Raw genomic sequence first — 25,175 nt, forward strand, 5'->3', positions numbered from 1 at the left:
TTTCATCATATTGATAGATTAAAAACAGAACAAACTTACACAGAGCAATAAACCCAGCTCCTTTAGAGCTCCATCAGCCTTTTCTGCTGCCTGATTCAATGAACCAGAACCAAACACACAAATCCAGGGAGATTGCCTTGGTACCTCCAACATTAATGTTCCTCAATGCACATAAAGTTTGCATTCAGCTGTCTTTCACACCCACGTACCATTAGCAATCCACTTTCAGTCACCATAAACTAAAGCTTTTCTCCTCTCCATCTGACAAACTTTCCAACTCTTCTAATCTGAAGATACTCAAAACCAAAATCTTGTTACTAGTCCATAGCTTTATACTCAGTACCATTTACTACTAATGTCAAAGCAATTGAACAGTCATCCATTCATAATGCTGAAAGTTAAGTAATTCATTAGCAAACATAGCATTTGTAGCTAACACTAATAAATTAATTGGCCATTTAAAGCTAATATGAAATCCATAGTATTCTGTGACTAAGAAAAAAATATGATCAAAAGCAAATACCATGTTTAATCAAAGCTATTTCAGCTGTACCTTTATTTGTCACACCTCCTAGACATTCTCCACCCTCATCTTTACAGAGGATTATTGCAATGATTAACACTTAACAATCCTGTGTGAGGAAGAGGGAAACATTTCACTTAACAAATGCTTAAGTGAGGTAAGAGAAAAATTACACGTAACTTCATTTGTTTTATCAAGCCTTGCTCCAAGCTATTAGCCCTTGAATACAATCCATGTATTTTACCTTCTCTCATTTTCTTGTTTTTCTAAGATGGACTGATCTTGCACATGCCTAATGACAACCTGTTTCTAATTTTGTAAAACTGGAGGGGTAGAAAGGCACTCAAGCTGACAGGTTTCTTTGAAATAAGGGTCCCTGCCAGATGAGATTCCAAGTATCACTTGTAATTACGCTTCAGTACGAATTGGGAGTTTTTGTATTTTTGGCAACTACTTAACAGTGTTCACACTCTAAATGCAACTGAGTTTTGAAATTAGCATCCATTCAAGAAGAAAGGGTAAAATAAATATTTCTATCTGACTAAGAGATAGCTGTATATAAATTCACTTTTGCAGCAGAGGTAAGACAGACCAAAATGCATCTGGGAATGCAGAGGTATTGCACCCCTGGGTCCTGCTGTTACAGGTAACAGGCAGCATGAAGGCATTAGACATAATTGTTTCTCAGTGTGATCTCTGTTCCCATAACTTTCTACCTTCCCCAAGTATCCAGACAGCAGATACCATTTGTTCCATCTATGAAGAATCCATCAATTTAGAAATTGCATGAGGTTTCCATGGAAAAGACCACACAAATCCTTTGGTATTACCTCAACCTAGCTCATTTTTATCTGATATAAAAATGCAGCCTAACATGGAAGGCTTCTCTTCAACACTCCCTACCAAACCTCCTGCTTCAGAAGGCAGAACTTGCACAAAGTGAGCTAAACACAGCTCAGTTCCTAAGACAGTTACAGTTCAGCATATTTAATGTCTTGTTCTCTTAAAGCCATACACTACTACTCTTACAGACACAAAAATGATGTTCAAAGTGACTACAACATGCCTGTTTGACAAAAAAGGTTTCATTCCAAGCATACTACCCAGGGTAGCATTCCAATTCTTTATGCTAAAACTCATGGACTTGAAAAATGGCCAAGACACCTCACACTCAGAAGTGCATGTCACCATAAAACGCAGCTTGTCTAGTCTGGTTTTGTCTCTAATAGAGACCTTTGCTTCTCATGAAAGCCTGGATTCAGAAAGCCATGTCAAGGCAGATAGCATCTGGCTCTGCTCTTTCCCCACATTGGATTGCCCGAGGAAGCACTTACTAGACATACAATACAGAACTTTCATGCCAATACTCTCTGAGGCATTTCAGCCAAATAGCACATACCAGCTTGAATACTGTGACTGTCCTTGTGTTTCTGCTGTTTCTTTCTTGTCAGTAATTGGCTGTCTGCATATTCCTACACACTCATTCTAACAGGACTGACAATACAACAGGAGACTAACAAGCTTCAGGCATTGCTTTCTTGGTAATACTAAAATGAGACTTGTGCAAGCATAATCCTGTCAAGAATTAAGATAAAGGCCTCTGGAAAGGAGCTCACAGATTTGCATTTCATTCCTCATAATGCTATGGGTCATTTTATCTGCTAGATGGAAGATGAAACATGGGTGTATGTGACTTACACTCCTCTACACACTGTAATTTTTATGAAATCACACAAGAATGCAAGTGTGAGCAAAATGAGCCCACACGATTTTTCAATTTACCACCTAACTTTATGAAGAATATTATTCCTTTCCAGCTTCCTCCTCCAATTAACTCTATATGGATAACGAGTGTATCTTGCCTTGAATTAAAACTAAATATTTGAGGAGGGGACATTTATTTAACAATAATACTTTATGCTCACACTCCACCCAGCACTACTGGATAGGGTGGGGTCCAGCACTGCTCCGCTATGGGCACAAACCACCAAGGATGCTGAAGATGTACACAGGAGCCTTATTCTGCCTTCGTAATTTCCCAAAAAAAGTTTCATGCATATATGACTAGCCCCGACTTATTTTTCCTAACTTCTTTGTATCACCTCTCATCTGCACTCCGGGGCAGGGTCTGTCTTGAACAGCAGACCCTGAGTTACTCGAGGCCAGGTACTCACAGAGAGTACAAACGCGAGAGCTGGGGAGGCTCCGGCGGCGCAGATCACCGCTGCCGCGGGCTGCAGCCTGCAGGCGGGGCCCGCGCAGGAGAGCGCTGCGGCGGGAAGGGCTCCCAGCGGCGGCTGTCGTTCGCTTCCCCTTTCTAGCCTCGGCTCCCCGCAGGTCCCCGGGGCGCGGGGGCGGCCCCTCGCTCCGCCGCACGGCGCTGCCCCGGCTCCGCAGCGCCCCGCGGCAGGTGCTGCCCATCCCTCCGAGGGCCCCCCGGCGGCCCGGCCCCGCTCCCGCCGCCGGCTGGCCACCCCGCGGGGGCTGGCGACCCCGGCCCACCGCCAAGGGAAGTTTCCCGGCGGTAGAAGGTAGGAGGGTCCCCGCAGGCGGCCCGGAACGGGGCCGGGCGGGGCGCGGTGCACTTACAGCCGTTTCTCCTGCGGCTGCAGCTGCCGGTGCATGGCCAGGGAGAAGCCGAAGAGGCTGCCCGTCTCCCCGCTCCAGCTGATCACGTTGTCCGTGTCCAGGTTGAAGGCGCCGGCCAGCCCCAGCAGGAGGGGCAGGTAGAGGACGAGCAGGGCCGCCATCAGCTCTTGCCCGGCACGGGAACCTGCCGCAAGCGCCGTCCCGCTCCCCGCGCGCGTTGTGCCCCGCCGGCTCCGCGCCGGGCCCGCCCCGCCCCGCCCTCCGTGGGTGCCCGGCCCCCGGCACAGCACAAAATGTCCCCGGGGCCGGGCCCCTTCCCCTGGGAGGGGCAGCCGAGGCCGTCGCCCCGCCCGTGAGTCGCCCATCGCCTCCCGGGGCCCCCAGGGGGCTCACCGCCTGCCGCGCCCCCGGTCTCGGATGTCTTTGCCCTTCGCGACAGAAAATAAAGCCGTACCGAGGGGCGGGTCACGGCCGCAGGTGAGGACCGGGCCGTAGCCTCCGTGCACCCTTGGGGAAAAGGGCAGAGAGCTCCCACGGCGAGGGGCGGGATGTGTTTGAGCCATCAAACCATGTCCCCCTGGGGGGCTGATACCGGTCTGGCTGCTGCTCAGCGCCATCAGGTCGGTCCGGGAACCGACCACGGGCATAACTCATTGCCCAAGTGTGCTGAGGTTGATACAGAACTATGGACAGTATGACCCCAGTATCGAGTCTGTATTCCCCAAACAACACATGCAAGAGAAGAAGAAAAAAAAAGAGGGGGAAAAAAAAAGTATCTCTCTTTTCCAGACTATTCACAGACCACATGAGAACAGAGACTGAAGACTACCTGAATCTCCTCCTCCAGTATTTCCTGTCTCTGAACATACCTGAAAATTTCTTACTCCTACCTTTTAATTGTTCAAAAACAATATGTGGGTTTGTATCCCAGGTCATTTTCTCTTATGCTTTCACCTGTAACTCCTAAAGGTTATTTGCCAGCATCAACTTAACCTACTCCAGAAAAAGAGAGAGGTTTTGGTTTTTGAACAGAATCTTGATTTAGTGCTCTGGTTTAGGGAAGCAGATGCAAATTTTTAAAACCTCACAAATTCTAAGCAGCATGACAATACTCAGTTGTTCTTTTCTACTGATATCTAGGGTACAGAGAAGCCAAGATTCCAGATAAACTGAGAAAAGAGCAATTGAGACAGAGCACTCAAATATGTTGATACTCCAAATAACTCCTTCTGAAACAATACTCCCACAGAGTTAATCCAAACTACTTTTTCCAGAGTAATTATTCTAGGATAGCTCCATGTATAGACAAGTCTTTGGCTCAAGTCCAAAACACCCTTGATCAAAAGAGGGGAAGAAAATGCACCAGAAATGTGCTTCTAATGTGGAAACAAAACATTTTGTTAAATTAGGCTCCCAGATATTTATTGCTAATAGAGTCCTTCCCTGCTTGCTCCTCCATGCCCAACTCCTTCAAAGTCTTGATCCAGTGTTCAATCACTGCCACAGCAGAAAACTGTACTGGCATAAATACTGCCTTAGTTTCACTAAAGGACCTGTAAGAGGGAAGGGCCCCAGACTAATTACAAGCTGTTTTACTACAATCCACGTATTTCACAGTAATTAGTAAAGATTTGAAAACAAGTCCTTTAAAACAGTGTTGACATCTGTACCAAAGTCTTAGCAGTTTGCCTTTTGGGACAATCAAAACTTGTGTGCTTCTAATACTCTTACAGTAACCATAGTTACTTTTTAAGTAATGCTTGTACTCAGTAACTTGCAAGAAGTCACAGAAGTACTTTAATCCAGAGCTTCCTGAATGATACTGTCACATTAGGTTTATCTGACTTCTCCCCCTCCCTCTAACCAGCACTGCCTGAGCATGTTGTACCTGTTCGTTCATATCCACAGAGATTGCTGCAGGGAGACAGAATTTTCTCATCTCCAGATGCAGTAACAAGCATTGCAAGACACAGTAACATCAACACCTGTCTCAAGGGACCACAGCAAGAACAACAAAAATAGAGTGTATACAGGGTGGAGCAAAACTGCACACGAACAGCTTAGAATTACCTTGGATGGTCTCTCATCATTTCGTACTAATTTCATTTGCTCTAGATGAGGAGAGAGGAAAAAAAAAAGGTTTTACAAATATGTCAGTTTCCTTCCTTTGCTCTTCCTCCAAAATAAACATGCTGTGAGTTATCTGTAGCTAACACATACTTCAGGAATTCCTCTTTTGTACAATCCTGGTATAAAGGGGGACCATACGAAGATTAGGTATGATGACCAATTAAACATGAGCACTCTGTTATGCATAACAACACAGCGATTCTAAGAAATGCAATGGCCAGATCAAAGCAGTTTCTCTTTTTTGTAACAAACGCTCTGCTATTGCTGAGTTTTCAAGCTGTCTGCTTATTAATGGTGTGTTGATACTCATCTAAAGGGCTACAAGATGTTTGCATGTTGTGTCTACACAATGAGCAAGCCTTAATGTGTAGACACATGTATTACTGCCAGCAATATTTTCCTCCTCTCTACAACCGTGTAGCTAATTACAAAGTTTAAAAAATTCATTTCTGGAAAATAAAAGAGGTGGAATGCAGAAGCTAGGGCTTGGCAAGACATTTTAAGGGTTTCCCTAGAAGGAAGGCAAAGCACAATCTTTTACATTTCTGAAATTCTATCCTTTGTATCAACAATATACTACACAAAGAAATACACAATTTGTAGATGTTCAGCTGTGCAGCTTTAATGCAGCACATCAAATGGTCCTGAAAAGACAAAATATGTAAACATTCCCATCTCATTTCCTTTTAAAAGATTGCTTGATTTCTTAATTTCTTAATTTATGTAATTCCAGATGAAAAAAAAAATGATACCACCAAAAAGGTTTGGTTTCGTTCACTATAAAAGTTCCAAAGATACAGTGTTGTTTCAACTCAGAAATATAAACCAGGTTTAAGTATTAGTGACCTGAATGGTTAGATGGTTTCTCCTGAACACAATATGCATATAATTTCTAGAACTTCATATTCTAGAAAAATTATTTACATGTATTGAACAGATGCATCTTAACAGCTACAAGAAACACCTGCATTTTTATGCAGCCAGGTTATCAGACTGTCTTTGCCAGTATATCCTCATAGCTGTTCTTGGTTCCCTAACAATGATTAGCAATAGCAAACAGCAGCACAGGAGATAAAGGGGCTTAAAATGGTAAGTGAAATAAACCGCTCAACACCATGTAAGCAAAATGTTTTGCTTTAAACAATCTAAATCCAGAGCATTAAAATAGTTATATTTACACACTTGATATTCTCACTTACACAGACATAACACTGGTTGTATTTATATAATTTATAACTGGATGAAGAATGTCTCAGTCTCTCTCTCTTTACTATCTTTTCAGAAAGGTAACCAAAAGGCAGCTTTTTTACTAATTGCTCTATTTAAACTACAGTTCCAAATGAAGATATTACTACGTTCCTATAACTTTGTTTTTTCTCTTTGATGTCTAAATCAACAAGATGACATTCTGCCATCCTTTACTTGCTTGTAATGTTAAAATATTTTACCTTGGTAGATGTAGTATTACACAAATAAAAATATGAGTCAAAAGAAATACTTCAGTCCAGACCTGGAATTTTGGTGAACACTGAGACCAGTGTATACAGCAGTTCTTTCAGTCTTTTACATCCAGAGAATGTTTTTCCACCCAAGTTGTCAGGTACATTCCTTAAGTAGTTTTAGAATGACGAGAACTGTTTGGAGAGTAAACATCTATGTAAACATACATGGAGGCACTTTATGAGTGTAGCTGGGCAGAGATCAGAGGAACACTGGTGACACATGGGAGTCAAGCAGCCACAGTCTGGATTTCTATGGAAGGAATTAAAGATACGCCTTCAAAATTACTTATAACTAAGGCATAAAATTGCAGTGATTTTGAATGTATGCCTGTGTTTTAATTCACTAGTAACATATACCACTGTTTAAGATTTGCCCCACTGTAAGGCAAGATGAAGCTGAAACATCATTATCCACATCACAGGCACCTTTGCAGCCCCATTCCGTGGTTCTCTCTGAGAGACATTTATATCCCCAAAGTTCTTACATTACCACAGCTGAAACTTGTATCACTGACTGCATCCCAGACCCATCTGTACCATTCATGCTTTCCTTGATCTGCCGTATGTCCTGCACATGAAACCTTGCCTCTCTTGGAGAACTTTTCACCAGGGTAGAGAGATATAACCTGATACCAGATGCAAACTTTTGTGTAGTTCTAGCCAACTCTCCCTCAATGTGCATCTTAAATTAGTTAATTTGCACCAAAGCAGCCAACAATGGCTTATAAGGAAGCAGAGGAGATCTAAAAGATAAACAAGGTATTTCTTGGGTAGGTGTTGGCAGGGAGGGAAGAGAGAAGGCTTACAAGCAAGTTATTCACAGGATCTCCCTAGAGATTTTTCCCCAGGAGCTTTGAAAGCAAGACAAACCTTCACAGGACATATTTTAACCCCATCAAGAGCCAGAAAGGATTATTGTTCAGGACACTTTCACTCTCCTAGCTCACAGAGACCTGACTAAAGAGTCTTTGGCCATCACCCAGAACACAATTCCACACAACCTTGATGGCACTTACCTCCAAGAACTGCACTGGGTGCTGGTGCTGGACAGGACCTGGCCCTGGGACAGAACCTGCAAGGCACAAGAGCAGGAGCTCCAGTCACTCAAGGACTCTGGTCTCTAGGTCATGATCTAGCTTATTGTAACAGCACAGCTGAGACCCCGAGCGCCTCTGGCAGCAAACTAGTGGAAACAGCTGCTTGGAATTTCCACACTTGTTGCACCTGTCCTCCCATCACGTCTGGATCAGACCCAGCTGTGAGGCCAGCCAGCTGGCTGTTTGGCTTCCATGGGGGAGGTAAAGCTCCCTCCCATTGTACAGAGGCTTCCAGTGATTCACAAGAACCACGCAAAGAAATCCAACTTCTTTTTTTTCTAACAGATTTAAATTTTTCTACAGCCACTGTCTTTAGAAATTCTACTATTTTGGTACTACAGCCAGCTCATTTGCATGTGCCAACCAAACTGTGTCTGCCACTGATTCAACAGGACCTGTGGTCAAGACATGTTTAAACATGGTTTTCAGACAGCTGCAGACAAAGCCAGCAAGGGCTGCTTCTCTGGTTAAGGTCTAAAGCTAGCAGTCTCAGAAAGATGCTTCCTCTACTTCCTTTACTTTTTCTTTGCTAACAGAAAACACGTCTTCCTTTTTTCTTTCCTTTTTTTTTAACAAAAAGAAATCTAACAAACATATTCACTTTTCTATTTAGATTAACATCCTGAGTTCTCAAAAACAAATTCGACAAGACACACTAGAGCACCACAGGAATCTTTTTCTAGGTTTTTTTTTTTTATCACCACCAGTTAAAACTATTTATTTTGTAGAGAATTTATTGTTTTAATTATTCATAGCCTTTTAAATCAATCCATAATGAGTAAATTCAATCTTTTGTTATATTAAGTCTCACTTGCTAACATACTAACAATGATGAAAATGTTAATTATGCAAAGGCTGTTAAAAAAAAAATTCTAAATGAAGTCTTTAAAGGCCCAGTCCACTCAGGATCTGAGCTACTGACTGAAGGAAAAGCAGGTTATTCTCTCTCCCTGCTTTGCCTGGATATGAACAGCAGTTATGTGGAGGCTGAGACACACTGCATTGTCCCTGCTGAACAATGTAACCTATAATTTCTGGAGTTTCATAAGTTTTCTATAGAAACAAAAGATTTTTCTACCCTCATGCCCATCTACCTGTACTATTTTATATGAAAAAACTATCAGATGCTTTAACTTTCTCATTTAGTCAAACAAAATAAAGCAATCTGTTATCCAAGGAAGATTTTTTTTAATACTATTTTTATCCAACCTTGAACCATTTACAGCTATCAAAGGAAAAAGACTGAGGATTGTCTGTATATGCAATATATACCAATATAACTGCTTCTGTTTAATTATTAAACAACTACATTAGGCTCAACAGGAAGATTTTTTTTTTCCAGAATAAGACTGCTCACACATGAGTTAATCAGAAACAATTTCATGTTTAAGCAAGCACTACAGAAGTATTCAGACAAAAAAAAAAAATAGTTCCTCTGCAGTTCCAGATTTATTCAATGAAAATATTCATTGCATGATGCTACCGTGACCAGGCAGGCTCAGTGAGTGAACTGCAAATCTAATCAGTTTGGCAAAGGGTTTTATGGAAGCTGCTGTGCTGGCTTCGCTGACTTCAAGTGATTTTTTTTCCTTTGTTCGTTTGTTGCAAACAACTGAAATCTAGGTCAAGGAAGGAAAGGTCATTCATTAATTATGAAAGTGCAAATTTTTATACAGTATTGGAAAGGTTTCAAAAGAAGTTTTGAATTCTGTATTCATTGTATATTCTGTTTTCTCACTATTTTCCCCCATCTTTCTGTATATCTAAATTTCAAGCACCTTCATATGAAAAGGTAAAATAACTTGTGCCTTGTAGGCAATCAAAATTTAATGCACTGAGTTTTAAACAATTATTTCAGTAACATTATGAACTGGTAAAAGATTTATGGCACAAACATATTTCCACATTTCTCTACACTGTAACTGCTCTAATGTTTATTTTCAGACCATCACTTCACTGGTCATACTCTCTCACTTAATTCTGTCAGGGGTAATTTTTTTTCTGTGAGTTCTAAAACGTTTTGAACTTTCATATAATAATCACATTTAAATAAGCCCAGTCTAATTTTATGTGATAACAGGAATTATTCTAAAATATGCATTATAACAACTATATCTTTTTTTTTCAACTGCAATCATCAGTCTCTGTGTAGGTGTGCTGGGAGTGCTCTGCCTTTTTTGTTTACGTGTCTTTCATACCAGAAATCTCAAAGACAACACCCCAAACCTACCCAAGCTCATTCCACACATCTGGGAACACAAACAAGTGAGGAAGGTAAAAGTATACAGTCCAGGAGAGATGCTCTCAGTTTTCACTAGGGCTGTACCTTTCCTATCATTTCCTGCATGACGCATATGTATTGCTTTCTTTACTTGTAGGTTTGTGTTTTTAGGACACAACAGATAAATACTATGTTTTCTAGCATACAAGCAAGTAAACTGCTGTGAATTTCTGATCACACTGAGTGAAGTACTTGCATCAGTTCCTGTTACTCAGCTTCTTCTAAAGTCAATCAGCACCTCCAAGGATCAAGGTCCACTTTTAAGCAATTGAGCAACCTAATTGGCAGGTAGATCAAGGCATGATAATTTGCTTATTGACTCCAAATAAAGGTACACTAACCCATTTTACTGTGGAACTGTTCTTAATATTAATAAAATAAAATGCAGATATGCTACAGTAATGATGTGTGTTCCACACAGAGCATGAAGTACTACCTCAAAGCATTTTCGTCCTTCCCCTGTGATGTATAGCATTACTACAATCTCCATTTTCCAAGTGGAAAAGACTGATGAGCTATTTCAGGGTAACAGAGTACCCCAGTATCATAGAGGGAAGCTGCAGCAAAACCCACAGCCAGAGCTGGTTTCTGAATTCTCCTTCCTTCTGTGCCTTATTAGAAAAATAGCCCATCTAAACCTGAAAATTTGCAAGGTCACTTCTGCACAGTGTGTAATACAGTGGACCTTCTCTTGCTGTTTACTGCTGGTGCTCTTCAGATTACAGACCACTGTATTTATCGACAGTTTCTAATTTATATAACCCAATTTGTATTTATATTATTGACCTCTACAGCCCAGTGGAAACAAGATATGCAAATAAATTGTACACTGTGTGAAAAGGGACTTTCTACTTCAAACTCCCCTGCTCCACAATTGTTATATTATCAGATGTGAATTAACATTTTATACTCATCTTATTCATTATTTTATAAACTTCTGTCATATCCCACTTCAGTAATCTCTTCTTACACAGAAGTCTCATTGTCCAATTCATATATCAAATAGATACACTTTTTAACAGTTTTTAAACACTTCGGGCATTCTTTGTACCTTTATATACCTCTGCCTCTTGAGACAGAATTCTCAGAATACCACAAAACATTCAAGATAAAGCAAAGACATGGATTTAGAGCAGTAGCATAATTCTACACCCTGCTTCATATGGTATTCCTTATTTTGGAATTTCCTAATTCTCTTTCCGATTGCTACTAACCATTGAATTTACCATAGGGAGACCAAGATCCTCAGTAGAACAAGTTAGTACAAAGTCAATTTTTTAATTGAAGCAAGTTTCTTTGTACATTGTGAACCTTAGTCTTGCTATTTTATTTCTCAGTCATTTATATAGAAACTTTTCTTTTGAATCAGCTTTAATTTTGACCCACAAAAAATGTATAGAGGCAGTAAAGACTAGGTCCCTAATGTTCACATCCCTTCTTAGGTTTTGAAACATGGCAAACAAATGGCATAAATATTTCTCTCTCAGAGAAATATTCATTCCTCCTATTTTCTTCTGTCATCTCAATCTACAAAAGGATTTTCTCTTCATTGCATACCAGTTTAAGTTCTTGAGGGCTCAAAGCAACTTGAAAAATCCAAGGTGATTGTGACAACTGACTCATCTTTTTATCTACAGAGTCATTGCCTGTTTGAAAGAATTCCAAGAGGCACGATGTCCCTTTGCAAATTCCGTATTCTCCACGTTTCCGCTAATAATGCTCTCATTTCAAATCCTATTACATTCCTGGATTAAAAGTCAGCTTAGTTTCTGTAGTTTCTCCCAAACATCCTATTTCAAACTTTCTCAAATGTACTCCCCTTTACTCCTCTGGTACATGATAAACCACAGTTAAACCTCCATTTACGGGAGTTCAGAAATTTCATAAATGCTCTCATTCAAATCTCAAGGACAGCAGTAAATCATATAAAACTCACAATTAAGAAAATACTATATCAACTGATGATGTACTGAGGAAATAGGATGAACACACACAGATTCTTTATTTCCATGCTCATAATTATGCAATTATATCTGTTAGAACACGTGTAATTGCCAAAGCAGAGTCTAAAAAAGAGGCTGGCTGCTATCTGTTGCTTATCCTCAGTCTTATCAAGCTGTGATCTCAGGAACTGAAGGAGCAGCATGAAAACAGAAGTCATGTCTGCCCTTCTGAAGGTTATGAGTATTTCCTCCTCCCTTTGCCCCTCAAGTTACCAGCAGGCTGTAAGTCTCCCCAGTATAAATGCTGCCAAATCCGTCTACTCTTTCCAAGCAGGCTGCTAGTAGCAACTGACTCATTGTTACAATTCAACTGGCAGCATGAAAGTCCTTTCAGAGAGCAAGAATCCATTAAAGTCTCTAGTTTTCTTGGGCTCGTGCTCATCTTCCAACAATGGCATTAGTAAGGGAATCATTTTTCAAGCGAACTAATTTTCTGAATTCTCCATGGTTTCCTATGCTGGATTCTACTGTCATCTTGTTTCGTATTTCATGACAACAATCTGGACTGTCCCCTGTGCACTTACTTGGTTTTTTTTCTTATTCACCTAGCAACTCAGAACAAAAGCACTTCTCAAATATTTTACAATAAGACCTGTCTCTTTCATGTTAAAGAAGCTGCATGACTACAGTAAGCCAACACCTAAATATTTGTGTGCCTTGTCTCCACATGCCTTCGTTAGAGAGACATAACCTTAGGTGTTATTCATATGAATGCACATTCATGGATATAAAATTCTTGGCAGTTCCATATTACCCTGCTTATAAACTGTGTAGATGATTGTTGCCTCCTGGCTGAGCAATAACCTTCCAATGGATCCACCTCTGTCACCACAAGGGAAAGGGATTCTCAGCACACGTTGTCCATCTCTACATTAGCAGGTAGCACTCTGTGCTATTTCAAAGACTAGGCAGGTATTTTCCTTGCACCAAAAGGGATGGCACTTAACCCCTGAAGGTCCCCTGTGTTGTTATCTTGTAGTCAACATACTTCTCATTCTAATCCATACTGTGCAACATAGCATTTAATCTAATCCATAACATTCTGAAGCCACATCCAACAAAGGAAGTTGTATTTTAAGCAGCACAGCTCCACTTATTTACAACTTACTGCTCTTCCATACCCTACATGTTTAACCCTTTTAAACTTCATAGCATTCAAAAATACATAATGCAGAATGAAAATTCATTATTTAAAGGTATAAAAATATGTAAATACTATATTTTAAAATCTATAGCTCAGAAAGTAGTCTTTAACTGTAGAAAACCTGAAGATTTTCCCACAAATTACTAGTGGAAATAAGAGTGGATCTAAACAGAGAGGATACTTGTATGTTCCTAAAGAATAACAAGAAAGATTATTTAGGACAGAGGCAACAGAAAGTACTACTTTTAAAAGTTTGGGGTTTTTTACTAGTTGCTTCAAATTTTTTTATTTTCCTGAAAGCCGCAATTCCAGAACTTCTAAAAAAATATTAAATATTACCTCCTTTCTTGAAAGGGAACATACAACCTAAAACAGGTTTCTAAAACCTGTTCCAATATTTCATTTGTCAAAATCAAAAAGGGCACATTTGGCAAGAATTAAATTCTGGAAGTGACAGGACTATAGTCATAGGGTTTTGAATCATTAGCTAAGTTTCCCTCTTACTCCTATTCCCTCCCTTCTTTCCTTTTTCTCTTAATAAAGCAGTAACTGGTGTAATTCTTGTTATAATACTTAGTATCTTGAGTATTTTACTTTTTTCTAGTAAGTCTGTTATTTAGCTTGAAAAATGAGGGGACAGTTGGAAAGAGACATAAATAATTTAGTGATATTTAAGCCCTACTCTTGGAGATGCACATATGCTGACTTTATTACAGAAGTATTTCTAATAATTGCAAAGGAAGCAATCATTGAAATATAATTAGACATATGAATAAATAAATTGAAAACTGAGGGCCTAGTAATCTTCTAAATAGAGGAATATAGTAATTTTCTTATTTAAAGCAAACACGTTCAAAATGAAACCTTCAGACCTCTAAGACAAGGCCTGTGGATGCCTGACAATGCCTGACTTCTGGACCACGTGGTCCAAAACACCCCTTCAGACAAATAGTTTGACGTGCTGAATGATATAGATGCAATCTCAACTCCTGCACAGTGTCCATCATATCTTTTGAGTGGTACTCATACTAACACAGAAAATACTCAGTTGTGTCTCCCTATCCTCTCCCTGCTCTGTCCCAGAACATCAGAGTCTGGTGGGAAAACATGCAAAGCAGGTGCTCAGTGTCACTACATGTGGCTACCTCAGCTAGCACAACACTACCACTCTGTTGTCACCTTTTCTGGCTCCTGGGTAACTGCCATGTCTGTGAGACACAGTCTGTGGGGATGAGCAGGTAACCAGAAATTAGGATTTTAAAGCATTTTCAGTTGGGACTTTGGTTTATACTACTATCTTTCTTTTGCTCAGCCACATACAGTTATTTGTCTTTATTTCCTTAATGTCAATTTTTACTCTTTAGATATGAGTGAGGTTCAGAATGACCTCCTCTGAACAGAGCAGAGTGCTGGCCTTTTGATAGTTGAACTATGCAGGCTCCTTTTCAGAGCCGGAAAGCGCAGGAACCATATATGCTTATCACCTAAAGATGAAAGAGGCCCTGGTTCTCCACTGCTCAGTTGCAACTGCAAATACTTATGCCTCAGAAACTGCAAAATAAAATTATATCATGACAACTATTATTCCAAACAGGCATTACAATGAAACCCCCTCAAATGTTAAGCTGTTAGTGATGGCCCATTACTTAAGGATTACAACGGCTGCCTACTCTTATCAATTATAGAACAATTCTTTGCTCAGAACCCAGTTCATCCTTCTGCCTCTCTGATTTAACCTTACTGAATTCTGTTATCTGACTGAGTTTGGATTTACAGTAGTACAATATTTTTGCATTTTTGTAATCTGATCTCTAGAATAGTGTCTGAATGATTGTCCTTTGGTTTCCGCAACTTCATTTGAAAGTCACATTAATGCATTTGAAGACCTTTCAAAAAGAACTGTATTGCCATTATACAAAAAAAACCCACAGAACTTCTGTTGTGAAAAGTAAGTGATCTTGGGTTATTGTTTCCTTACTTTTCTTTCCTGATAACACAGAAATACTGTAAGCATCCCAAATGCCACTGTAAAATAAGAACTGAATTTTTCAGAAATTACATCTCATCCTTGCTTTTAGTTTAAGAGGCATAATTTTACCTGCAGCTAGAATCAGAGCTGTAATAAATAAAACCTTTTTGTAATTCTGAGAGGCACAAATTAGAACTAAAGTTTTCACATGTGATAAAACTGAATTAATATTTAAACTAAAAGTCATAAATAGACCACCTCAAATCTTCTCTGCATAACTATGCTTTAAAAAGGAACACTCTTCTGGCTTGGATAACAAAACTCATTAAATAAATTAAGCAGAATGACTGAAAAATAAATTTAAGACACCAGTTGGCACTCAGTAGAGAAAGGACAGGGGAGATGACATTCAGCCATTTCTCCTCTTCACGCTTCTTAGTCAGCATCCATTTACAGGCATCACCCCTAACCATAGGCAGTGGCGAGGTTCCCACACTGTCATTTTCTCCTAGCAAACTGGGAAAACAAGGTCTTTTCACCCCTCCTATTTAGAGTGTGGACCAGACCCTTTATCATATGAGAGACCTCTTCCTTGCAGCTGCTCTGCATCCTCCCACATAAACACCCCTTCCCAAAGAGGATCACCAGCTCTTGCTTTTCCTCTCTTTTAGTACTGTAATTTCTGGGAATTTTCACCTCTTTCACTAGTGTAATTGAAGATTTCTTCCTTGTCTGTGCCTCTCCAGGCGGGCAGACAGGCTGGGGACTCTCCTGAAGACACCTCTTGCCCCTGAGTGAGCTGAATCCAGGAGAAAAGTAGGGACTGAGTCAGCAGGTACAAGTCCCCTGAATAACCGTGCATCACAAAATTTCTCTCAGCACTCACCCCACCATCAGCACATACCAACAGCATGTTGCTGACTTTCTCTACCCTGTGCCTTTGGGTCAGGGTGCTCAACACTTGTCTTTCCTCCCATACAAAAGCAATGCACATGTAAAAACACCTGATGCTTTGTTCCAGTGCCAGCACAAGACTTTTGGGCTGTTTGGCACCATGGCTGTTCACCACATACCCCAAGCACTGGAAGGCAAGAGGAGAGCAGTGAGACAGAAACCAGTTTGAATTCTGGCTTCATGGTCTGCAAAGGGGTGGGGACAGGGGATAAAGGAAAAGGAGAGCAGAACAGACAAGACTGAGCAGCCTTGGTGCCTGGAAAGTGAAAGCCAAGTAAGAGTTGCTATTTCTCAAATCCCATCCTCATTGCTAAGTGCCCTGTTTGTGCCTAAGAGGTGACAGCAGTCTATTCTGAGCAGAGCAACTGGTCCCAGCTACACCATCTAGGGAGGGGGAACTCGCAGGAAGTGGGTGCTCCACCCAGGACCCCATAATTGCCGTGCTGACAGCTGATAAAAGCACCCAGGCAATCCCTACCAACCCTGGGCTGCAAGGTCGAACTGTGCTGCACTGTTAGATAGCTATTTATAAATACAAGAGTGAAACCAAATGCCTCTGCTTTGACTTCTTTAAAAGGCCAAACTCAGCCTTTAAATTTGTCTATTTCTAGCCATCCATTCAATCACTGTTTCCAGCGCTACCCCAGGGTTACCCCATCCAGGCACACAATTCTTGCTGACTTAGCAAGGTAAGGTCCATGTTACAGCCGCAGCAAGATGTGAAACTAGGCAGTATGAGCATTTGACAAAATGAATTTTCTTGCTGTTCAAGGCATCCTGTTACATATAAAGGAAATTTCATTTGCACAGCAGTGTCTCACCCTCTAACCCCTTAGGTTTTTACATCTCTGTCCTCCAGTCCTACTCAATAAATACCATTTCATATTTGATATTCTGACCCCCCCCCCTTTCTGCATTAGAGAAATCCTGAGCAGTTGACTTACAAAAAGCTTCCTTCCTAAGTTTGCACAGACCATCTCTGAGGCTAGGAAGTGTTTGCATGAATACAGCAGTGTGGCTGTGAGAACATGCACATAACCACAATCATCACACTACATATGCTCTAAACATGCATCTAAGCCAAGGGTCCTTGTACAACCACCAAACCCCTCAACTTAATAATGATTTAGAGGAAAATTGTTTCTAAAACAGAACAACATTCTGAAAACATTCCCTGTTTTCTGAAGCATAAGTGGAGTTTCAAGCCTCCTCATGAAACTGCAATAAATATTCTTCATAATTTTGCCACTTTATTAGCTATTTTGAGGACTGAATTACATGGAATATTCCACATATAATGTTCTTGGTAGCATATATTAATTTTATAAAGCGCCAGTACTGTCCATTTTCACATGGAGGTTATCTGTTGCAAATGAAACACAGTAAGATTACTGGAATGTAGAAGAATCATCATTCTGTCTGACACAAGAGAAACTTGTAAAAACCTTTTGGAGTTGGCTTGTTTCCTTTCAAGTGCCGAAAAACTCTGGAGGGGAAGCAGTTGTTTCCTGCATATCAAGTGCTTTGCCATTTACCAAAAAAAGCTGCCTGAAATAGTTGCTGACATTTTTTCCCCCACCTCTCCAAATAAATGTGTAAATATGTAAAAAAAGTTGGTCTGTCTTCTCCATCCTCTCATTCACCTTTGATATGGATCAATCCCCTTTCAGCAGCCAGTGCTCCCCTGGGCAGCAGAGTAGGACATGTTCTGAACTTCTAATTCCCACTCCAGCTGCAAAGTCTCTCCTTCCTTCCACTACTGCATTTAGCAGCGTATGTTTATGGCTGCTTCTGGGAGTGATGAATAGCTTTTTTAAGGAGTGGCATGGGCCACAAGGACAAAAATGCCCCTGGCAGGAAACTGGTGGTATAGGAATTGTGTCACAGGATCTCCAACATAGTATCAAGGAGTGATGCAATGAGGACATTCAAGAAATTTCTCAGCAAAGTGGGTCAAGTTATCTCTTCTCAGAAATCATTGATTTCCCAGAATACTGCATTAGCAAGTATGACTGGGTTTTGTAGAGATCCAGAACACAACAAACATCAGTAAAAGCTTTTCTGAACTCCCAAGAATACCTTCTAGACAACCTGTCCTCACAGAGGTGGGAGCAGCTGCCTCTCCCCATGTCAGCCCCACACTTTACCACATCCTCTTTGTCTTCACTACTGGTTTTCACTGTTGATACTAGGTATGTTCACCCTCTTAGACACCTTTGCTAGCACCATGGGACAAAGTAGATACAGCTCTTGGAGTTTCATGGAAACCCTGAAGAAAATGCATCAGAAATGGAATAACCAAGTACCTCCTGATGTCAGGATACAATATGAAGCTCCCAGACGCCGTTCTCCCACAGACCTCAGGTAACACATGAAGTATTATGATTTTTATTCTTCTGCTCTTTCTCTATGGTCTCATTCTATGCAATGCTTAACCAGCTGCACCCAGCCCTTACCCTAAATAAAATAGAATTAGAGCCACAGCATCCAACCAGCAGGCAGCTGCCAGGTCACGCAAGCATGCAAGTTCTTGGCAGATTTTGGAGTCTAGCTGGCAGCTTTAGGAGCACAGAAAGGAATTATAATATTTCTATAAATTGAGATTTTCCAACAGCCACTGGGAACTGCTGGCTGGCATCTTGGGACAAGGACAAAGACAGCAGAATTTCTTGCGGTGGCCACATACAGCACCATTACAGAACTTCGGGTGACTTCAGCACATTCATGCTGATAATGAGCTTGCAGCAGTGCAGACGATCACACATGGATGAGCATTCAATTACTCACCCTGTGGTTAACACGCAGTGAAAGCAAAGACAGCCATGCAGGCCTCCACAACTTTCATGTCATAAAGCACCATTAAATCTCCATCAAATAATGACAGCTTTGTCCCAGAGGGCTGGGGCTGAGCAGGGGATGGCCCATCTTGTTTTGCAGAGCCCTCAGAAAACCAGTTCAGGCCCTCACTCACTGATACAGGGGCACTACCTACTACCACCTGAAGTGCTGACTTCAAGATGAAATATTCCAACTTCATTCCCTGCCTCAAATATCCTCCTAGCCTTACAGACCAGATGCAGTTTTGTAGTTCAGCAGTCTCAGAAATGAGGAGATCTCCCTTTAAGTCCTAAAATTTTATTTTGATTTCTTTCTTTAAGACTTAGTTTGAGGAATTGATCACTTTTATCACACAGATGTGAAACATTAAGTGTAGCTGATGTGGAAAAATTTTGTAATGGAACAAAATTATTTCTAGTACTCTTGCCACAACCTGTGAAGCTGTACTCAAAAATCAATTCAACGAGACACATGATGGTAAACATACCATCAGCAACAGCTTTGCTTCCTTGTGAAGATGTGTCCTCAGAAAAAATGGTATTTTCAATGATCTTTATGTGTCTGAATAGACGGATACATTTGTTGCAGATTTTCTTTGGGACTGAAATAGAGAAAGAGTTTAATTACCACTGAAAACAAGGTAACCTTCAAATCAAAGTGATATCCTCAAACAATCAAAAATGTCCTCAAAAATACCTCAACAAGGCATGTTGTAAAATGTACTTTTTTATCTGTTTGCATATTTAAGCACCTGTATATATTGAAGACATACCATTCCTGCAGTGTTACTGTACTATATATGTTAGCTCTATTCTTAAATAAATAAATGCTTACTCTAACAAAACCATTTATCTGATGATTGTGCCCTCACCAAAATGATGATTAATACTAGGAGTTTAAATGCTACTAACTAGAAAATCAGATTATTATTTTTTAAAAACAGCATTAAATATAATGTTTTCACTGCTTTAGGAGGAGATTATTTATTAATCTTAAGGAAGCATTTTCTAAAATTATATTTTAAAAAATCCCAAAACCACAACAAATCAAACAAACTAAAAAAAAAAAAAAAAAAAAAAAAAAAAAAAAAAAAAAAAAAAAAAAAAAAAGCAGTCCACAGATATTTCTCCTGGGTTCATTCTTTTAGAGTTGGTACAAACCATCCTTAAAATTTTCTAAGCTTTGCCATAAAAAGTATTTGGGGAGCTAGCAAAACTGACACTCCCAATTCACTCAACTTCTTGGCACAGCTTCTGCTCTTAAAACTGTACAGTAAATACAAAGTATTTCCATTCCCATTTGATAAATGTAGGCATGCTGCCCTTGTCCTGCTGTAGAAGTGAACCCAGTCACAACACTGAACAGTGATATTTGAAAAAATTCTGTCATTCAAGGCTGTTGTTATTTTGTGACTCAAAAATGCGGATACTTAGACCAGCCTCTCTGTAACTATTTCAGTGCAGTATTTGAAAGGGGTGAAATGGTATTTTCTTTTATTTTCCTTTCACTAAAGTCTCTCCCCAGATTACATAAATTGCTCCTTCTGAAGATGAATCGTAAATGCTTAAATGCATGCTCATGTTGTGACAAGAAAGCTTGGACATATTGTAGAAAGGATGTGGACCTTCTGACTTGGGTGCTACCAAGCAGAACCTGTCCATGAGTTTCTAAATTTTTGAACTTTAAAATAAAGAAAAAAATGAGCACTGCAACATCAGTTATCACTGGAGAGTAAGACAATTGCTATGTCCAGTTTTAGAAAACATGTAGACCATAATGTAGACCATAAACAGAGAACATAACATTTCTAGAGAACAACTACATTGAATTCCAGTTTTCTAACTGAACCTGGGTACTGTTTTTGAAGACAGAAAGGTGCCTGTTCCCCAGCTTGAAGCAGGACTCTATTCTTTTAATGACGGAAACAGTGTTGTGGCCACTACCATTACTACCAAAAAAAAAAAAAAAAAAAAAAAAAAAAAAAAAAAAAAAAAAAAAAAAAATTAAAAAAAAAAAATTAAAAAAAAAAAATTAAAAAAAAAAATTAAAAGAAAAATAAGAAAAATATTTAAAAGTCCTCACCTATGCAATTGAAATCTAAGTTCCTCAAGTTTTGCTGATTTTCTGACTGGCACCATCCCCACATTTGCAATGTCATATAGAATACCAAAAACAAATGTAAATGGGACAGAGGAGTCATGCATGACAATCTAAACTAGAATCAGCAGATTCCACCACACACCCACCCCTGCTGCCTGCCCCAATTCAGCATGAAAAGAAAAAAAAAATTAGGCATTTGCATAAATATATTTTGTATTTGCTGATTAATTTTTCACAGCTTTGCAGATACTTTAAAGTAATAATATTGTCACAATGGCTGTACAACAAATTTGTGCCTAAACAGATAAAAAACCCTACATGCCTGTGAAGGACCCAGCAGCAACCATTCAGGGAATGGATTCCTTGGAACTGAGCATTCATAATCCAGTGCCTACTGTGCATTCACTCCCTTCAATGACTATGGTAATTAGGTTGTCTCATGTTATTGTGACTTACAATCTATCTATGGGGACACTCCAGGGGAGCTCTGGGTCTTAAATCTACTAATTTCACATTTAGAAAGACTCGGGCATTACAACAATGCTGAATTGATATGCAGAACATTCAGATAATTTTAAACACTTGAATCATTGTCCTCATATGTAAAAAGATCAGGGCTTCCTTCAAGCACACATTGTACAAATTCACTGGGTGTGTCGCAGCACACTGAAATGATGTTTGCTGAAATGCAACTGGGCCATGGAAGTAGTAGTCGATTAAGTGGAAAATAAGGAGCCTTGGGCACAATGACCTTTATAAACAACACACAAAATTTAAGCTGAGATTTACAGCAAACTTTTCTGGTCAGTTTTTTCTTTGCTGATAATAAACCATCATATATGGTTTGTTCCTTGCATAAATTACAACCATCTCAGGAAATGTTGCTCAATCATCTAGCTTCTGGCTTTAGCAATACATATCACTTGATCCAATCCTAACAACAGGTCAGACAAAGCTATAGTCCAGGAATATCATCATGATAAGTAATTCCTCAGTGCCTCAGTATTGGCAGTCCCAGATGATTAATAGCATGGTCTCACTCCATTCATTATGGACAAATGGGTAATCATACAGAAATTTTGCAAACAAGTTTCCACTTTAGACCAGAGCATCAACCCAGATCAGGCAAACAACCTGGAATCTAAATCTGTATCAGAGTTTTGGGAATCTTCTTACCATCTCATGGACTCAAATCTAATCCAACTGCCAGACAGGTCATGACAAGCAAATATTCTCTACAAATTTCTGGACATTGACAGATGAGCTCTGAGTGTCTTGCAGCAGCTGCTCTTTTAGAACATTGCTAACCCCACCTTCCCAGCCCTTCACCAACAGCTTAAGTAAGTGCAGGAATCTGGGGAGGAGAGAAGGAAGGCAGAAATACACACTTCCCTTCAGCCCTGACAGAGGCTGCAAAGAAAGAGGAGGGCAGACACCTTAGAGTGAAAAATGTCAAACTGCCTCATAAGATCTGACAGGTCTGCCAAAACTCTTATTAATGCAATAAAATCATTTTTAGGAGGGTCAAAAAAATTCAAATCATTGCCATGGTGAATGCTTAAAATTACATCCTATGAGTTAGATAGAATACAAAGTATGTACAGGTTCTCCACTGAGAAAACTGAATGTATTTATCTTTTTTAATTGAATATAGCTATATAAAATGATCCCAGTAAGTAGATTAGAAATCTTATGTACTGGGCCCCCATGTGGTTTGCCTTTAATATTTGTGCATTCAATTACTGTTTTTAAAAAGCAGGAATTATTCATTGCAATCCTAATGCTATATTTACTCAGGATTTAGGCCTATTTTAAGATTAGGCTTGACTTAATTATACCAAACTATCAGCAATGTTGGAGTCAGACTACTGTAACTCATTATCACATATCTGCCTGATACCTGCATTCTACAAATCTGTGAAGAATAAGAGAATACTTCCTCTTGCTGCTGCTGGAATAAAATTAGAGGATGTCTGGGAAGTCTGAAAAGCAGCTTTATCTAGATGCTCAAGTAAAATACTTGGTTTTGGATGAAGAAAGTTGAAACATGAAAGCTGTTCTAATAAAAATATGTACGACAGAGGTAATTTACATCTCCCTGCATAACTCACAGGAAAAAATTAATTGTAGTAGCAAGAAGGTATTGCAAGAATCCACACTGTGGACTAGGAGATCATATCAATTGTTTCATGCAACACTGGTGCAACATTAGGAAGAGATGAATAGTCAGTCATTCCCATCTTTCCCTTACAAGAGATTCACTGGCATCTCTACTAGACCTGCAGAAAGATAGTGCTTAAGGCATCTCAGCAGAAATGAACCAGACACTGCCCAGACCAAGGGCAGAGAACGGCCTCTCCTCACCACACAACACCATCCTTCATTTCGTCAGCAGTTCCTTCACAGCAGCAGTTGTGTCTGAGTTCCTCCTCTCAGCTTTTGCAAAACCAAGAGGCAACTTTGAAAGACTAAAGGAAATGGGGTCAAAGGACCTTAGAGTTCTATTAGACTGTCACTATTTCTGCATTTATACTTTAAATATCACAGCAAATTGCAACTATACACTTTCTTTCTCAGTCACTTGTTATCAACTTCTTTGTTTAACTATTAGCAATGTAAGCATATGCATGGACATCTATTTACCTTATTTCTAGCCTGTCTCTTCCTCACTTACATTGCAATTCCTAGGGAGATTCCCACCACAGTTTTGAGAAAAGCCTTCTTAAGCATCATGTTACAGATCTTGCAGAAATCCTAGCCTTGACTTTGTTTAAGGTGAAAAGTACTGTAGCCAGCAGAAGTTCAGTACAGCCACATGTGGGTCCAACTCTGGAGATACACTGATTATATTATTTATCTAATGAAGATGAAATGTTACTTTAATTTGTAAGAAGAGATTAAAAAACAAGGGCAGTAGCTGCCAGGATAGGAAAAAAATGTAATTCCTAGGAAAGCGTTTGCTTTCATCAGTCAGTAAAACAGCACTGTAAATCTGCACTATATTTGTCACAGGGGAAAAAAAAAAGTAGTAAGATAGTTACCAAGAGTCTGGTTGGTTTTCCTACATTGCAAAAGGATTATTACTTGTAAAATCAATGTTTGGCATAGATAAGAGCAGGAGATTAACAATAGTCACCACAATTTTCAATGCAAAACAATGTAAGCTTTCATAACGTAGAATAAAAGCCTTAGTCATTTTAAAAAAAGGTATCCATAAATATATAGGTATAGGCATTCTGGACTTTTCTATCAGAGGTGAGTAATGAAGCAAGATAGCCAGGATCAGACCTTACTTCTGACAACTATACTACTATTATGCATCAATTCACATCAATTTCAGAAATCACTACATTTCAAGCTTCCAATTTAAACTGACTTTTTCTTTATAATTTTTTCCTGAGTAAATACATCCTGTACTTGCAATTAAGTTCTACAACAGAACAGAAACAAGCAGGCATTCTTTAATTTACAGCATACAGTCAGCACTATGCAGAGTACCTTCAAAATAAGAAGGCATATAATATATCCTTTTGTCTCCTAATATACAATGCCAAGGAATTTCTCTGCTTAATTGCATAAACATGGCATTTTCAGCAATTTTTGTAATACAGAAGATGTAAATGTTTCTATTATTATTTGGTTAGAAAAAATAAATTAAAATTACTTGGAGGTGGTAATTTCTACCTTACACGAAAAGATGATGCCAAAGAGTCCAGAAACTCCATTATAAAGTGGCTGTTATCAAAAAAGAGGTATTGTAAAAACGCAGAGGACTCAAATGCTTTCTGATTTTGAAATAGACAATCTGTCTGAATTTCTAGTCAGAGACTGAAGTGGGAATTCTGCCTTTGGGATTTATCTTATACATAAAATAAATGTTTACTGTGGAATAGTTCTGTGAGGTATACATGAGTCATTTTTAACCACAGTATTTCCCAGATAAACACAACTTCTGTATTTATAATGAAAATTAATTCAGTTACGTAGATAGTTCAGTTCATAAAACATCTGACAGAATGGAAAAAGTATTTGTCAAGTCCTAACT

General features: G+C 39.5%; 1 protein-coding gene and 1 long non-coding RNA gene across 16 annotated transcripts in view; one reads left to right on the forward strand and one right to left on the reverse strand.

Moving 5' to 3' along the window:
- The window catches only part of ITGA6 (integrin subunit alpha 6), a 127,888-nt gene that overhangs the window by 37,649 nt on the left and 65,064 nt on the right, over positions 1 to 25,175 (reverse strand). For 3 of the 15 annotated variants that reach the window (XM_053947564.1, XM_053947576.1, XM_053947565.1), the window contains exon 1: positions 3,113 to 3,310. The exons of 9 other annotated variants lie outside the window; for them this stretch is intronic. In XM_053947564.1, the coding sequence (XP_053803539.1) occupies positions 3,113 to 3,273 (161 nt within the window). In that variant the 5' untranslated portion in view covers positions 3,274 to 3,310. Of the gene's footprint in view, positions 1 to 3,112; positions 3,311 to 5,182; positions 5,224 to 6,752; positions 6,877 to 7,760; positions 7,817 to 25,175 lie in introns of those variants that run through there. 3 more of the 15 variants (XM_053947575.1, XM_053947572.1, XM_053947573.1) reach the window with 2 other exon arrangements.
- LOC128790643 (uncharacterized) lies at positions 3,398 to 5,644 on the forward strand. Its single transcript, XR_008431817.1, has 3 exons — positions 3,398 to 3,589; positions 3,902 to 4,030; positions 5,021 to 5,644. It is a non-coding gene; the product is annotated as an uncharacterized LOC128790643 (long non-coding RNA).

This window comes from Vidua chalybeata, chromosome 7 (assembly GCF_026979565.1).
Source record: "Vidua chalybeata isolate OUT-0048 chromosome 7, bVidCha1 merged haplotype, whole genome shotgun sequence".
Lineage (NCBI taxonomy): Eukaryota > Metazoa > Chordata > Aves > Passeriformes > Viduidae > Vidua > Vidua chalybeata.